Below are 15,384 nucleotides of genomic sequence, written 5' to 3' on the forward strand. Positions count from 1 at the left end.
TAAGCTTCCCACTGGGGGAAGACAGGCAGGATCTTGACATCCCAGGTCCAGAGCCCCAAGGTCAGGGCCACAGAGCGGTGGCGGCCGACCAGGGTCCAATTCGGGGCAGGACTCTGGCTGCCAAGCTCAGCCCGGCCCCTTCCAGTGACGAGGTGACCCTCTGCCCCGTCCTTCATCTCCCAGGCGCTCCAGCTGGTGAAGGGGGAGCGTCAACCTCAAAGGCCCCTGGGAGGATTAATTAATGTTTTCGGGGTGCTTGGAGACCCACAAATGACAGGCTCCGCGGGACGGCACAGTGTCATTAGGGTTATTAGTAGACAAGTGGCTTTGAATTGCAGAAAGCAGGACTGGATTTTGGGCTCCCCGTTGGGCCACCCCTCTCCTCTCCCCTTCATCAGATGGCAGGGGGCCCTAGAAGTCACCGCATCTCCGTGAAAGCTGATCTGTCCACTGTCCTACTGTCCTTGAACGTGGCTGACAGTGACCCGCCCAAGCCTTGCTCACACGCTGCCATGTGCCGAGTCTGGCCCCTCCTCAGCCATCACCATCGAATGTCGCCCATCTTCCAAAGCCAAGCTCCAGACCGCATCCCCTCCAGGAAGCCTTCTCTGACCAGCCCTGCCCGAGGCACTCTCCTCCTGCTGTCCATACCCCGACTCACATCCCTCCTGGTGTTCCAGTCGCCACAGGGGGAGCCGCACGAGGGGCAAGCTGTGGCTCCATGGCCTGGCCGTCCAGGGCAAGGCTTGCCCCCGACTCTAGCCAAATGATGGCCTCCGGGAAGAAGGGAAAGTGGGCTCCCATGAGAGCCTTCGGGGGGATGAGCCCCGCTTTTCCCCTGCGGGGGGGCAGGCTCCAGCACAGAGCCCTGTCTGGGGAAGGGTTCGGGGTGCTCCCTCCTGGCTAACTTAGCTTGTCAGCATCTCCACACCCACGCAGCCTCCCGAGCCTTCCCAGGGGACCGGAACACCCGAGACAGGAGTGGAAGGACAGCAGACGGACAGTGTCGGAACACAGCAGGTGTCCCTGCCTGGTGCCACCTTCCTGGTCCCATGCCAGGTGACCACCCTGTAGCTCACAGGAGGGAGCACTGCCCCCGATTCCCTGTACCCCCATCACGGAGGACCAACTGGCCACTGGTCCATCGGCTGTGGCAGAGACGATTGCTGGAGGCTGGAGGGGTTCAAACGGGTCCTGGCTCTGGCATTTGGGCAACTCACTGGCTCTCTCGGGGCCTCAGTTACCTCTTCTGTAAAAAGAAGGGGCTGGCCTCCATACACGGCCACTCCCATACAGCTCTGATGTTCTGTGGCTGTGTGATTATTGTGACACACGCCTGATGGCATTTGGAGAAGCCAGATTCCTCTTTACTAGAGATGGGGCTCAGCATACCAGGAGGAAGGGCAGACATCAAAGGCAACTCCACCACCTCTTTGCTGCCTGCCTCAGGGTTCTGCCGGGGGCGACCCCGTCCCTGACAGGCTCAGCCCCATCCCTGACTCCTGAAGGGACTCCGCCGAACCTCCCACTTTCTCCAAGCTCCCTGTTTCAGAAGCGGCCCCTGTTGAAAGGCTGCCTCTGTCAGGAGGAACTGGGGGCCATCTCGTGGGCTCAGATGCCCAGAACTAGCTCTCCCGGGAGATGGGGCCGCAGCCTGGACCCTGGGCAGCCAACTGCCAGTTCATGTCTGCCTCCCCTCGATCCAGCCCACTTCGTCATCCCTTCCAGGGCTCGGCCAGACTTCACTTGTCTCTTTCTCCGTGGGCAGGGATTTCTCACCAAAGGGCAGGAGTGGGTCAGCCAGCTGCTTTCATGTGGAAAATACGGGGCGGTGACAGATACAGAGTTCTGGGAGCCCCAGGGAGGTCTCCTGCGAGGATGAGGCTCTGAGGAGGGCAGGTTCCCACGGGGCCACCGCCCCTTCTCCAGAGGGAATCTGTCAGCAGTGATGTCACTTGCCCTCTCCGTCATCAGAAGAAGCTTCTGCTCCCTCCACGCCCCGCGTCTGCCCGCTACCCTCTCACATCCTCTTCTCCATGCGACAGGTGGGGAGCTCTCTGCCATGGAGGCAAGGAGTGGACAAGACAACCTGTGGAATGCCCTATGATTCTCAAAGCCAGTCCCCGCGTCCCAGTGGGGACTCCGATGATCACAAGCATGGGCTGTCACTCTCACTTCTGGTTGGGCCAAGCCCTCCAGACCCTTCCAGGCAGTTCTTGAAGACACCCCCTAAGACCTATCTGCAATCGGGGGTCAGACCACCCGATCCCCACCTTAAGCTGCTTTGCGTGGCTTCCTTGTGAGAATGAGGCTGCCATCACACTAGCCAGCACTGCCTCTCCGGCAGAAGGTGGCTGCACCTGGGGCCAAGGCTGCGTGGGAGGGGAGGAGTCCAGAGACGTGACACATGTGAAGGCACCCCTTGCAGTGTGCCTGGTAACCAAAGGGGTGCAAGTGGGAGGGGAGCTCTGCTCCCACAACAGAGGTGAATTTTCCCTCTCTTGACCTTGGGGTGTCCTACTGGTAAGTGCTACCCTCTGAAAGTCAAGTTCAACTGCGAGAACATGGGGCTTCTCAATGGGAGTAACGGGGATGGACCTGACGGCTTTCACCACTCCACCTGGTCCCCGACTTCTCAGGAACTCACTTCGAGGGAGCCTTTCCTGACGGGCTGTGCTGGTTTCCAGCACCTGCCAGGCCTTCCCAGCACAAGGCCATGGCCAGCTGCAGTCGGCTCTCCATCACGCGTGTGCCAGGCTCTGCCAGTGTGGGCTTCGGGCGCTCCCTGAAGCCAGAATCACAACTCTTCTCCCCCTGGAGTCTTGGGCATAGGCACTGTTCACATGGGGCTGGGCCTACGCGGAGTGAGCTGGCCGTTTTAGCTGACCAGTTCTTCTCCCATGCCTGATCTTCTCGGTAAGGGTGCTCCGGGGCCTGCGGCCTTGAGGCTCAATGGCCCCATAAAAGCAGAACGGGACGAGGGTCCCTGAACTCTGCTCAGTCAGGCCCTCCTCCCACCCAGAAAGGTCCTTGGTGCATCGGGTCAACCAGGGAGAGAGAGGAGCTGCGTGAGGCTCCAGCACACCCAAGGCTGCCTCCTTGAGGAGGATCCTTGAGGAGGGGTAGGAACTAGAGATGACTCGAGCACCCAGCTCCCCTACAGCCTCATCCCCACCCTCCCAGCTGAGCGTGTGCATCCTACTGTCCCCTTCAGAAGGGTCCATTGGCCATGAGCAAAGATGGCGGCTTCTCCATGAAGCTACTGCCGGCCCAACCTGTGCGGGGTCCCCAGGAGGCATGTGCCCACCTACAGGATCTCAAGGTCAAGGAGCAAATGTCTCCGAGAGTACATTGCATTCTCCAGTGCATGAGCCACACCAGCTGCTCTGTCCCCACAGCCTGTCCCATCGTGTGTCAGTGTTTCACGGTGTAGAGCCATCGCAGAAACTCCACCACGCAGACGCTCAGCATCCCTGGATGCCGCTGCCCTTTGGTGCCTCAGACGATGCCTGATTGTGTGTTGTGTCATAGGGCCGCCCAAGCTTTCTCACCTACAGGAGCTGAGAAAATGGAGGAGGCAGCTCCTTTGTCAGGAGACGTGGAGTTCTCTCTCTGATGGGGAGAGGCCAACCTTCCCAGAGATGACTCATCCTCCCCCACCTCCCAGCTTTAAAGAGGTCACACCCTCGGCACCTGAAACATTCTTGCTCTTCTTCTCAGCCAAACCCTCTCCCTGCATTTAAAACCTTGCACAAAAGGCGGCTTCTCCCAGAGATGACCGCACCCAGCTCCAGGCGCTCCTAACCCTCCAGCGCAACCACGTCAGCACTCTGTCCCACGGCTCGACGCATTCTGTGCTGGCCGGTGTGTTCCTTGAGCGTGGCTTCTGCACACTAAGCACGGGCGTGTGTGGGTGCACAGCCATGGACCCCTCTCCCAGAGAACAGGCCCTGGGTCTCCCCAGTCAGGCCGGGAACTCCCTGAAGAAAGGAATCCTGCTTCCACTGGGCCCCCATCCCCTCCCAAGCCGGTTCCACAGGGAGAAGGCTCAGGGCTCACGGGCCTGCCTAACCAACAGGCTGCCCGCGGGGCAGAGGTCACCTGGAAGCCTTTTCCTCCATTCCGCCCTCCCCCGGACCCCTCTCCCTTGCTAGTCAGGAGGGCTTGTCACGGGGCAAGCAGCTCGAGGTCTGTCTATTGCCGATTCTTTCTCTCCCGGAGGCCGTTGTCTCTTCTAGCTTCTTCTGTCCTTAAGCAAAGCCCATCTGTTCTTCAGCACAAAAAGCTCGAGAAAGGAAATGCTTTATCTTCCAGCCTTGAAGATGCCTTCGCTTCACCCCCTGACATCTCTTCCCCGTGTGAGGCTAGGCCCACAGTAGGAGGAATTCAAGTGAGAAAAGGACAAGAACTGCCAGGAGACCCTTGGAGACAGCCTCCCTCTGAGACGTCCGAGCGTGGGCCGGAGCTGTGTCTGTGGATGGTTCAGGTGGCCGGAGGGAGCATCCTCTGGTCCCCTCTGCCCAGGCTGGCTGGGAGCACCACAGGTGTGCCTCCCTGTCCTGGGGCTTCCACAAGCCCGAGTGGGCGAGGAGTTCAGGACAACCTTGCAGGGCACTTTGGGGTGATGCTGGCTTTTTTTCTGGGCACGTGCACAGAACAGAAATGCCGAAATAAACTGGGCTGCACAGCCCACGTCCTCTCTTCTCCTTCACAGCACACGTGGCTCCCTTGGGCTCTGCTGGAACCCGTTCAAGCCTGGCTCCAAGGGAACCCTGTTCTGTTTCTGATGATCTGCTCGTGGCCACCATTAAACCTAAGGACTGGGCAGAAGCCAGGAGCATCTGTGGGGTCAGGGCAGTGGGTGAGTGTGGACACGGCCAGAGAGGATGCAGGCACTGGAGGGGTCCAGAGCAGAAAATCATCACCAGCAAGGACTACATCAGGTGCCTTTCCATGTGTGTGAGTGTACGTGTGAGCGCGAGTGTGCCCATGAATGCATGTGCGTGAGAGATGTGTGCACACGACAGTGATCCTCACGCTGGGTCCACGTGTGAGCAAAGGACGGGAACCAGGATGACGGCTCTGGAACTTTGCCGCGCTTCAGAAGGGCCGGCAGCTTTGCAAAGTCCTGATGCCACGCTGTCCGCTATGCTAACTCACTCAGAGTCTCTGCGGGTGGGACCCAGGCACTCGCATTTTTTAAAATTCCCAGCTGATTCCACTGGGCAGCCAGGTTTGAGACCAGTGGATCCAAAGATGTTTTGGGTGGATGGGTATGTTTACACGAGGGAAACTGGAGGACATGGCTTGAGGGATGGTGCCACGTCTCTCACAGGGCAGCTGCAGGCGGTGTGGGGCGTAGTTTGCAGAGCTGGGAGCTCTATAATCTATTTCCAAACAGCATCCCCATCACAAAGCACTGGGGAGGCGGTCTAACCCACGTCTTACAGTGGCAGAGGCACAGGGAGGCAGCGACTTGCCCAGGACCACAGGCCAGTCGGCACTACATCAGATAGGATTCTAGTCTCCTCAGCAGGCTGTTCTCTGGCCGTACACAAGCTGCAAGGTGGGGTGCGTGCATGCATGTGGACATGCGTGCATGGGTGTGGGCATGCATGCGTGTGTAGATGTGTGCCTGTAGAGAACTTCACGGGGACAGCTAACGTTGTATTTTATTTTGTTCAAACGTTACTCCCCTTCGAGGGCTCAGACCCACTGCAGAAGTAGTTCCCAAACTTTTCAACTTGGAACGACCGGCTTACTGATATTTACAGCTTGGTGTGTGGGGAGAGGCTTTTTTTTGGGGGGGGGGCTTTTTTTAAATCTCTGCCAATGAGCTTCGCAAAGGAGCAGGATCCAGGGAAACGGCATCTGCTGTGGAACAGCCTGGAACACTCAGCATTTTTGCACGTGCTGTAACAAGCCGATGGAAACTCTAGCTAAAACCTCAGCTTCAAGCCAAGAGACATCGTAGAGAAACGAGAATCGGTTCGTTGGCAGTGTGAGTGTCTGTTTCGCTGCTGGGACGAGGTACAGCATGGGTACCTTTACCATCGCCCATCCCCGCTTCGATCCCGAGAAAACAACCCAGAAGTGGTGTCGGCTCTCCGTCTGCGGTCAGGACAGCACAGGATTTCAAGATAGCGGAGTGAGCAGAAGCTCCCTCAGGCAGAGGTTCCTGCTGAGACCAGCACGACGCTGACACAGAGGAACCCGCAAAGGTGGGTCCCAAGAGGGGACCGTCCCCTGTGAACACGGGGCAACGCACACCAGCTGCCTGCAGGGGGCCCTTGAGCAGCAGCCCCCTCCCCCCCGTGAGGGGCCAGACGCCCCTGCCCTGGCACAGTGTGCCCATCCGCATCTCTGACCAGGGAGAAACACGGGTTTGGCCATATTGGATGGGAAATGGTACCTCTGAGAAGAAGGGAGGAGGAAGACTTTAGGCCCAAGGCTGAGGGTGAAGATCGCAGGCAAAGCCGGCGAGCGACACTGTGCAGGATGGGTTTCCCCGGGTGAGCAGTGAGAAGAGCAAGGAGGCCGGAGTCACCAAACTTCGTATACGGGGGTGGGGGAGGGGAGCGGGATCAAGCGAGGTTTAGAGGAAGCCTTGAGAAGAGAGTCCAGGCAAAGTGAGCAAGAGCCTGACCATGGAGAAGTGTTTCGCCGTAGGCTGGACACCCGCTGTGACAGCCCTGTACCCCCACAGGCAGCTCACCATCAGCCCTGCAGGGACTTGCCCACCCTTGGGGAGCCAAGAGTCCCCAGCAAAGATCTTTGGCCCAGCGGCCCATACCCCTGGGTCCCCCTTGCACCCCACACAGTCTGAGATGACACCCCAATGCACACAGGGGCCCTCTGTGAACACGGGGAGTGATCCTTTGGAGCCAGTTCAAGAAAAGATCCAGATAGGAAGGCAGGTTCAGAGCACCCTCCTTCTGTGGGGTCTCCAGGCTCCTGAGACCCCCCGCCCTCCCCGGGGACTGCCTGACCAGGGTGGGGCATCCGTCTCATCTGCTGAGGTTCAGGGAGGATACAGACAAGACGGGCATTTGGTGCCAGGCTCCTTCCACGGAGCTCCTTCCTCCAGCCCTGGGTGGCTCAATGCCCCCTTGCTGACAGCACGGAGGAGGACCCTCACGGGGAGGTCTCTGAGGACCGCGGTGGCCCGTTCCCTTCACCAGGTACATGGAGCGGCAGCTACTCTGCCAGGCAACCTGTGGGGTGTGGCTGGCCTTCTTTAGGGCAGGAGTTCCTAACTAGAGAGTCCTGGATGGGATTCAGGGCCCAGGAGAACCAAAGACTCCAGAGAATCTGACTCTTGTCTATAGGAGGAGACGGAAGGAGAGTTAGAATCTGTCCGGGGGGGCGAAGGAGATGGCCCGGGTTATGGTCCTTGCACAGCTGCCCACTCGCCCCTCCCGGGAACCAGAGCAGATGCACGGGATGTCAACCAACACCAGAAAGAGGGAGCCGAGCGAGCAGAGGAGACCAGCATCAAACAGGGAAAGCTTGGGCAGGCCCTTCTGATGAAGAGGAGGGGATCTGATGAAAACAGAGCCAGACAAACCAGAAACACCAGCTCCAAGTGCCCTAACCACCCCTCCCAGCCAGGATGCCGCCGGGGAAACTGGCCAGGTAGGCATCTCGCCAGGGCTGAGGGTAGAGGGGACACACCCACACGGTCAGTCCTGGGAGAACCCCCACTTCTGGAGAGGTCTGCAGCAGCCATCAGAGTCAGCCCTCACCTGGTGGAAGCCCCCTGAGGACCTCGGGGTGGAGAACGGAGAGGAAAGGAAGGAGACCCCTAGATGGATTTCATCCACAAAGGGCAGGGCCAGAAACAGAGCTCTCTGTGATGACGGACACTCAGCTGGTGTCCCCACAGGTCAGGGGGAGACAAAGTGTTTGGGCACTCAGGGCTGGTCTAATTTTCCAGAGCTGTGAGCCTGGAGCTCAGGCCGGGAGCGGAGATGGAGACACGTGTGTCTTGTGCAGAGAAGGAGTGGGTTGGTTTGAGTTGTGGCCAGAAATGGGGGAACTTTGTCATCCCAAAGCTGCTTCTGAAAAATGCTAGTAGGCATCTACCAAGGCACGGAATACGAGGGAAGGAGGCGAATGCTCCGGTGGAAACCTGGCAGGAGAGGGGCGAGCGGCCGGGACCGGAGCAAAGAGCGCACAGAGCCAAAAAGGCCTCCGGGCTTGGGGTGCAGGGCAGTCCTGATCCAGCCATTTTCTCTCCCTCAGCTCTACTCAGGGGCCACTCAGGAACGAGACAGAGACAGAGAGAGACTGAAAGAGAGAGCAGAGAGACAGAGAGACAGAGTAGTGGCCAGAGGTAGACAGTGTGAGCTGGTGTGCATGCATGTGCGGTGGGAGACGGGCAGGGGTCTGTCTCCCAGGTCTCCTAACTCCTCTGTCTCCCTAACTCTTTCAGGGGGCTGGACTCCATCCATAAATCTTGGTTGACCTGTACTGGTCTGCCATCTTCAGAGTCTTTCTTAGCATTTTACTAAATTTAGATAAATAAACAGAAGGTTCACTAATTTGTGTGTAATTCTTACTGGGAAGCTTTTGTATTAAAGGATTTGGTCTAAAAGTTCTCCACAAAAGCCCGTGTCGGATATGGTACCTTCCTCTTTGAATGTTGGGGTCCTGTCCCTTTCTCCTAACCTCCCCTTAAAGGACCTAATAGTGGGTGGGTGGGGGCAGGTGGCTGGTCTGCCTGGCACTGACATTGGACAAGTGCCCACAGGAGGGCTCAGCAGGGGGCCAGGTGGGATTCCCAACCCTGCCACCTCATTCCCGGTTGTCCCCTAAGACACTTAGTCCTGCTTAAGACGAGCAGAGCAGGCAAAAGCCGGTGAGAAAGAAGCCTCTGCATTAGCCACTGGGGAAAGAGGGCATCGCACAGCCCAGGGCCCCTTCCTGGTCCTCAGGGAACACACTGCCCTGGGGTGACCTTCCAGCCAGACTTGCCTCTTCCAGGCCTGAGGCTCCCGCTAAGGTGCTGCGAGTTCCAAGGGCTCTCCTTCTCCCTGTGCCACCTTCCTGTCCCACAGCGCCGCCCTGAGCCCCACCCGGGTCTCAGTAACTCCCTCCTCGGCCCGGCAGCCATGCTCTGGCCCCACCTGGACCAGGATCCCGCCGGCCTGGGCCCACGCTGCCTCCTGAAGGCGCAGTGGCACGCGAAGCCCAGGGGACGATGGGGTGGGTGAGGGTGGCCACCAGGCGAGCCCAGGGCCGCGACCCCCAGGGGAGGTGGGACAGAGCATGATACGGGGGCTGTGGCCCGAGCAGGATGGGGAAGAGAGAGCCCTGGGGCCGAGAACGGCTCGGCGCGCTGGAGGGACGCTCCCGGCGGTGTCCCGCGGCGAGCCGGCCGTGAGCACACCCTGAGCTCCTGGAGCCGCGCGCCTGTCGGGGGGCCGCGGCTCCACCGGGCGGAGCTCCGCGCAGACCCTGCCTCGCGCCGGCACCCGCTCGCCTCCCTGCAGCCCCGGGACGCGCGCCCCTCGGTGGCCGCCGGCGGCCGCGGCGCTCCGGAGCGGGGCGCACGGAACGTTTACCTCGGTTGGAGTGGCTCAGGGTGGACGACTGGGAGGACTTGGACTTCTGCCGCTTGACAGTCATCATGACCTGCTCCTGCACGCGCTGCCGGCCCGACGTGCCCGTCTTCATCTTTTGGTCCGACGGCAGGGCCAGCGTCGAGTTGTCCTGGTCCTGGAAGCATTCGTAGGCCAAGGCGGTCTTGAGCGGCGAGGGGTTCATGGCGGCGGAGGCGCGCGGGCCGGCCGGGGCGAGCGGGGCGGCGCGGGGTGCGGGCGGCGGCGGAGCGGGCTCGGGGCGCTTCAGCGGCTGCCTATGGCCATAGAGCGAGGGGTCCGCGCGCGGGGCCGGCTGCTGCTCCTGGCGCCTCCGCCCGGCTGTCCCTCCGCGGCACTGGCGCGGCCCGCCCTCCGTCAGGCTGGATATACCGCCCTGCCCTGCGCCACCCCCCGCGCTGGCTGCGGGCTGCAGGGCCCGTGCTCCTGGGGGCAGGGCCGCGAGGGCCGGGGGTGGGCCGGCCGGCCTCCTCCTGCCGCTCTTCCTTTCTCTCTTCCTTCCTTCTCCCCGAGACTTGCAGGAGGCGAGGCCCCGGGAGACGCCCCTCGGTCCTGTCCCTGCTCGCTCACGGGGAAAGTATGTGCTCGCCTTGGGAACCGAGACAGACTTCTCTCTAGGAAAAAAAGGAGTCTTTCTTTCTTGACGGGGCCCCAGGACAGCCAGATGCCCCGTCCCCCTCTGTCCTGGCGTCATGGAGGAGACCAGCCCTGTCGGTGGGGGCTCCCAGGATGACAGCAGGAGCACAGCCTCTGTCCAGAGGGAGCGCTTGATTTTATGGATCAACCCACTTGCTCTAAGGCAGCTTCCAATCTACAGGGAGTGGGGTGGGGGCATGAAGCCCACACCCAGGACAGACGAGATGCAAAACCACCAAGCAGGGCACCTGTCATGCGTGGGTCTGCCAGGGGAAAAGGCCATGTGAGCAGTGGGTCCTCTCTGAAACTCCAGACTTAGCCCCTAAAACAGATGCCTGGCCCATGCTTTCTTTTTGGTTAGTGCCCATGAGTTGATCTGATCCCAGCGACGCTGTGGACAGAGCCCTGCCCTGTCCTTCTGTGCCATCCTCTCCCCTTCCTTGCTCTATCAGACAGAGCTCCACTGCCATTCACAGGGTTTTCACCACCAATTTTTTTGGGGAGTGGGCGGCCAGGTCCTTCTTCCTAGTCTGTCTTAGTCTGGACACTGCGTTGAAGCCTGTCCACCATGGGTGACCCTGCTGGTATTTGAAATCCCTGTGGCAGAGCCTTCAGCATCACAGCCGCAAGCCGCCACCACAGTGTGACCATCAACAGACCGGGGGTGTGGTTCCCTGACCAGAAACGAACCCAGGCCACAGTGGTGAGAGCCCCAAATTTTAACCCCTAGGCCACCAGGGCTGGCTCTGGCATGTATAAGGGGTTCAATAAAAAAATATTTTGAATGGATGAATGAGTGAAGGCTTGCTGCTTCAAGGAAGATCAAGTCTAACTTGAATCGTACCCAGATCCTGTGTGAAGATCTGGGAGGCCGCCTAACCCGTAGGACTACCCACCACAGACTTTCTGTCTGAGGACTTGTGTGTGTGTTCTCCCATACACCAGCCCCCCCCCCACCCTGGGACACATGTACGGTGATGCTTCATTCATGCCGCATCGTCCTCAGGCACGGAGGCAGCCCACACTGGGGAATCTGGCGTGTAACAGGAACCGAGCATTTCTAAAGCTATGTCGATGGAAATCTTTCTAGAAGCCATCACACTCTGCCTTTCCTCCTTAAGCACAAGATCCTGAACATAGTTTGTGCACTTCTTGAGGGCTCCGGGTTCCTGTTCTGGACATCCTTTAGTGAAATGCACAATAGAGCAGTCCGGTCAGCATCTCAGTCTTCGAGTCTCCTCCAGCCGTGTTATGCTCCCACAGCTGTCACTTCTGCTGTCATCCGTAGCTGTCACTCACAGCTCACACACGTCACTGTTAGCTGCCTTTCTCATCGGCAGAGGAAGCACCATCAGGATCTACGCTTGTTGGGAATTATATAAGGAAGGATGGCGAAGCCTGAGTGACAGGCTCAGGGACCCCACGAAGGTCCCCATAATGCGGTCCTGGGAGCCACGTGCAGAGCAGAATATTAGAAAGCAGATCATAGCTTCCAATAGAAATAGTTCTATAATTGTGGGTTCTGTTCCTAAGTTTGTGTCAAATAAACCAGAGATGTGATCAACAATACGTCACAGATAGGAAAGTTTAACACCCCTAAACCTCTATCATCACTTAAAATGTTAGGATTCTGCGTCTGGCCGTAGACCGTCAGGGCTGGAGGGAGCCCTGGACGTCACCCAGCACCCAGCCCAGCCTCTGCGTTTTTCTGACGAGCAGAGGAGGCAGCTTGCCCGCGGTCGCCTGGTTAATATGTGGCAAGCCCTCCATTCTAATCTGGCCAGGTGACTCCTGGGCCAGTGCTCTCCCGTCCACACTGGCTGCCTCCCCTATAAAAGTCCTATAAAGTGGGCATTAAAGTGCAGGGCACACCGATGACCTCGGGCCCCGATGTGCTGTAAAGTATTCATGACAGCACATATAAACAGGCTTCTATTGTGTCACACATCTTGCCTATCCAAAACCTAATGTGCCAGCTACAATAAATGTTAATTATGTCTTTAAATAAGGACAATTTTGCTGCCTTTAGGATGTAGAAGGGCCTCGAAAGAGGTGATTGGAGTGGCCCGTGTTGCTATGAAAGGCCATCCTTAGCCCCTGGAAGCTGAAACTGATTGTCTTTAAAATTGTTTCCAGAGAGGAAATTCAGTTTTTCTAGATGCTTCTCTGTTCTTTTGATATTGACAGTGTTTTGATATACTGATAGCAACAGCAAGTATTTGCTGGGATCCCGTGAGCATCACGCCTACGAACCAGGCGTGGCCCCGGGCCCTTGACACAGACCATCTCACCTGAGTCGTTACAACCATCCTGGGAGGTGGGTACCAGCAGCATCGTCTTCCTTTTTCAGATGAGTAAACTGAGGCTCAGGGGGGTTGCCAAGCTGGTAAGCGGCAGAGACAGGGAGCCCGGATCCAGAGCCGGGCACTCAGAGGCAGCCAGGCTCCCTCCTTGTGACTTCCCCATGACAGGCAGCGGCTCAAAAGCCTTCCGCGGGTCGTCCTTTAACAGCATCCCTTTCCATCACATGGTGCCAAAATCAGACCACCCGGGTCCTGCTTCCAGTTGTGTCCCCAACTAGCCTCACGATGTTGGACAAGGCCCCTCCCACGTCCCCCACACCAAATCTGCCAGCTGAGGAGGGACCTTTGACAGCTCCCCAAACCCTCCAGAATTTGGCGTCAAGGACGGGGTTTTCAGAGCAGGCGACCTAGAAGCAAGTCCTCTGGGCAACGTTACTTCTGTGCCTCCTCCCCCAATGTCAAAGCGAAGGGCAATCTGGAGGGGACGGGGTCGGGGGCTCACCCCGCAGAGACACGCTGGCACCAGCGGCAGGCCCACTTTGCAGACGTTATTATCTAAACCCCATAACCCCACCCGAGAAGGTATTTTGCAGGTGAGGAAACACACTCAGAAAGGGTAAGTCATGGTGAAGCCCAGATCTGAGCCGAGGTCTGCTTCCTACCTGGGAAGGAAGAGCGCGGAGCCCCAGGTCCGGCCCAGGTATATTCGGGCCGGGCGGTTGGCTGGGGGTCGAGCGCGTGGTTGTAAGCAGCAGCAGCCCAGGCTTTTCCATCACTCTCTCTTCTGCCTGAGCCCCACCCTGCATGGCCCTGCCTCAGAAGCAGGCCACGAGACTCATCACGGGAGCTGAGCTCTGAAACGGCATGCTTTCTGGTGACTCTCAGAACATGGACTTAGATGGTGGAAAATTCCAATGGGTGTGGGTTAATTCGTGGGGGGTAGTCTGGGGAAAGCTTCCTGAACAAAGTTAATCTTTTCTTTCCTTCTTTCTTTCTTTCCTTTTTTTTTGGTGAGCAAGATTGGCCCTGAGCTAACGTCTGTTGCCAATCTTCCTCTTTTTGCTTGAGGAAGATTGTTGCTGAGCTAACATCTGTGCCAATCTTCCTCTATTTTGTATGTGGGATGCAGCCACAGCATGGCTTGATGAGCAGTATGTAGGTCCGTGCCTGGGATCCAAACCCATGAACCCTGGGCCACTGAAGTAGATCACGTGAACTTAACCACTAAGCCACTGAGTCGGGCCCCTGAACAAAGTTAATCTTGACTTGATTCTGAAACAAGATGAGTCCATTTTCATCCTCAAACACATTGGAAGTGAGTGGGGCTCTGATTCTCTTTGCTGCCGGCCCTACAGCATTAATTGTGACTATCTTTCCATCCCAGTGCTCCAGGCCGGGAGTGTTCATGGGAAGTAAAACGTCCTGTGACCTCAGGGCTCACTAGAAGTGGAATGTGGATTCATTTATTCAACACGTAACTATGAGTGTCTGCTCTGAGCCAGGCCCTGTCCTAGGCAGCGAGGATGCAATGGTGAAGACAACCACATTCCTGCCCTATGGACTTGCCTCCGAGAGATGGGGGGACTGAAGGCTGGGAGGAGCCTCTGGGCTCCTGCCGCTTCTAGGAGTGATGGGGCTGAAGCCCTTCCTTGCTCAGTTTCCAACCCCCAAGGTGAGCGGACCACCTTCACCTGAACCCCAAAGGATACAGACTCTCCCAGGATGCTGGGAGAGGTAACCTTCCTTTACGGCCCCACCTTATTCGGTCCCATCCTTCTGCATCGACCCCTGTTCCAGGCACCTGTGAACTTCCGGAACAGCAGCCAGGGGCCAGCTCCCTGCTGTCTGGCCTTTTCCAGCTGAGTCCCTTTGGTCAGCTGGCAGGCTCCTCCACGGCTGCCCGACTCCAGAACCTTATAACCTTCCCCAATCTTTAACTAGCCTCCCTTATCATTTTGTTCCCTATGAGCCCTCAGCCACCCGCCCCACCCTGGGCGGATGCCTGCCTCTGTGCCTCTGTGCATGTGCTGTTCCCTCTGCCTGAGCACTCTGGGTCACGTAAGCCTGTACCGAACTCCTGAGCGGGCTACACGCCACACCAGTGCCTGGGGAGAGAACGGGAGAAAAGCCAGTCCTGCTCTCATGGGGCTCACCTTCCAAGGGGATGCACAGAGTACACTTATAAAGGAGCTATGATACTCAGTGCTGAGAAGGAAGCCAGCGAGAGGCTGACGGAGAATCCAGGGGGGCGACACTCACCACGGTGCTCAGAGAGGGTCGACAGCTGAGACCTGGAACTCCAGAAATAGCTGCCCAATAGGAGTGGGGGCAGGTGCCTGGGCAGAGGGGACAATGGGCTTGAAGGCCGTGAGCCGGGCACGTCCTCGGAACCGACCCACCAGCATGGCCTCCGTACAGGGGTGGGGGGTGCACAAGATGGACAGAGGCCCGCGGGCTGCACCGTCCTGTACAACCTCCCGTGATGATGGAAATGTTATGTATCTGTGCTGGCTGTTTAAACCAGTTAAAGTTAAATGCAATAAAAAATTCAGCTCCTCAGACGCACCAGCCACATATCAAATGCTCAAGAGCCACGTGTCACTGGTGGCCACTGTGCCGGACAGCACAGGATCCTGCTGCATCTCCAGACCCCTGTCCGGGGTCTGAATTTCATGTCGATCCTATTTATCCTTACTGAGGAACTCCCAAAGGGAACTCAGACGCTCTCTTGGGTGCCTTGTGACTGGTGCCTACCTGGGGAACAGCCCCTGCCCCACGCCACCGTGTTCATGGGTCTATCCAAACTTGAGCCTGAGGGACGCGATGTGTGCTGTTTATTTCCC

The 15,384-nt window shown here is 58.1% G+C and overlaps 1 protein-coding gene across 2 annotated transcripts in view; it reads right to left on the reverse strand.

The window, feature by feature from the left end:
- The window catches only part of PKP1 (plakophilin 1), a 48,541-nt gene extending 38,472 nt beyond the window's left edge, over positions 1 to 10,069 (reverse strand). The window contains exon 1 of one of the 2 annotated variants that reach the window (XM_044762721.2): positions 9,567 to 10,068. In XM_044762721.2, the coding sequence (XP_044618656.1) occupies positions 9,567 to 9,768 (202 nt within the window). In that variant the 5' untranslated portion in view covers positions 9,769 to 10,068. Of the gene's footprint in view, positions 1 to 9,566 lie in introns of both variants that reach the window. The other variant, XM_044762722.2, reaches the window with a different exon arrangement.
- Between the last annotated feature and the right edge of the window lie 5,315 nt (positions 10,070 to 15,384).

This window comes from Equus asinus, chromosome 30 (genome assembly GCF_041296235.1).
Source record: "Equus asinus isolate D_3611 breed Donkey chromosome 30, EquAss-T2T_v2, whole genome shotgun sequence".
NCBI lineage: Eukaryota > Metazoa > Chordata > Mammalia > Perissodactyla > Equidae > Equus > Equus asinus.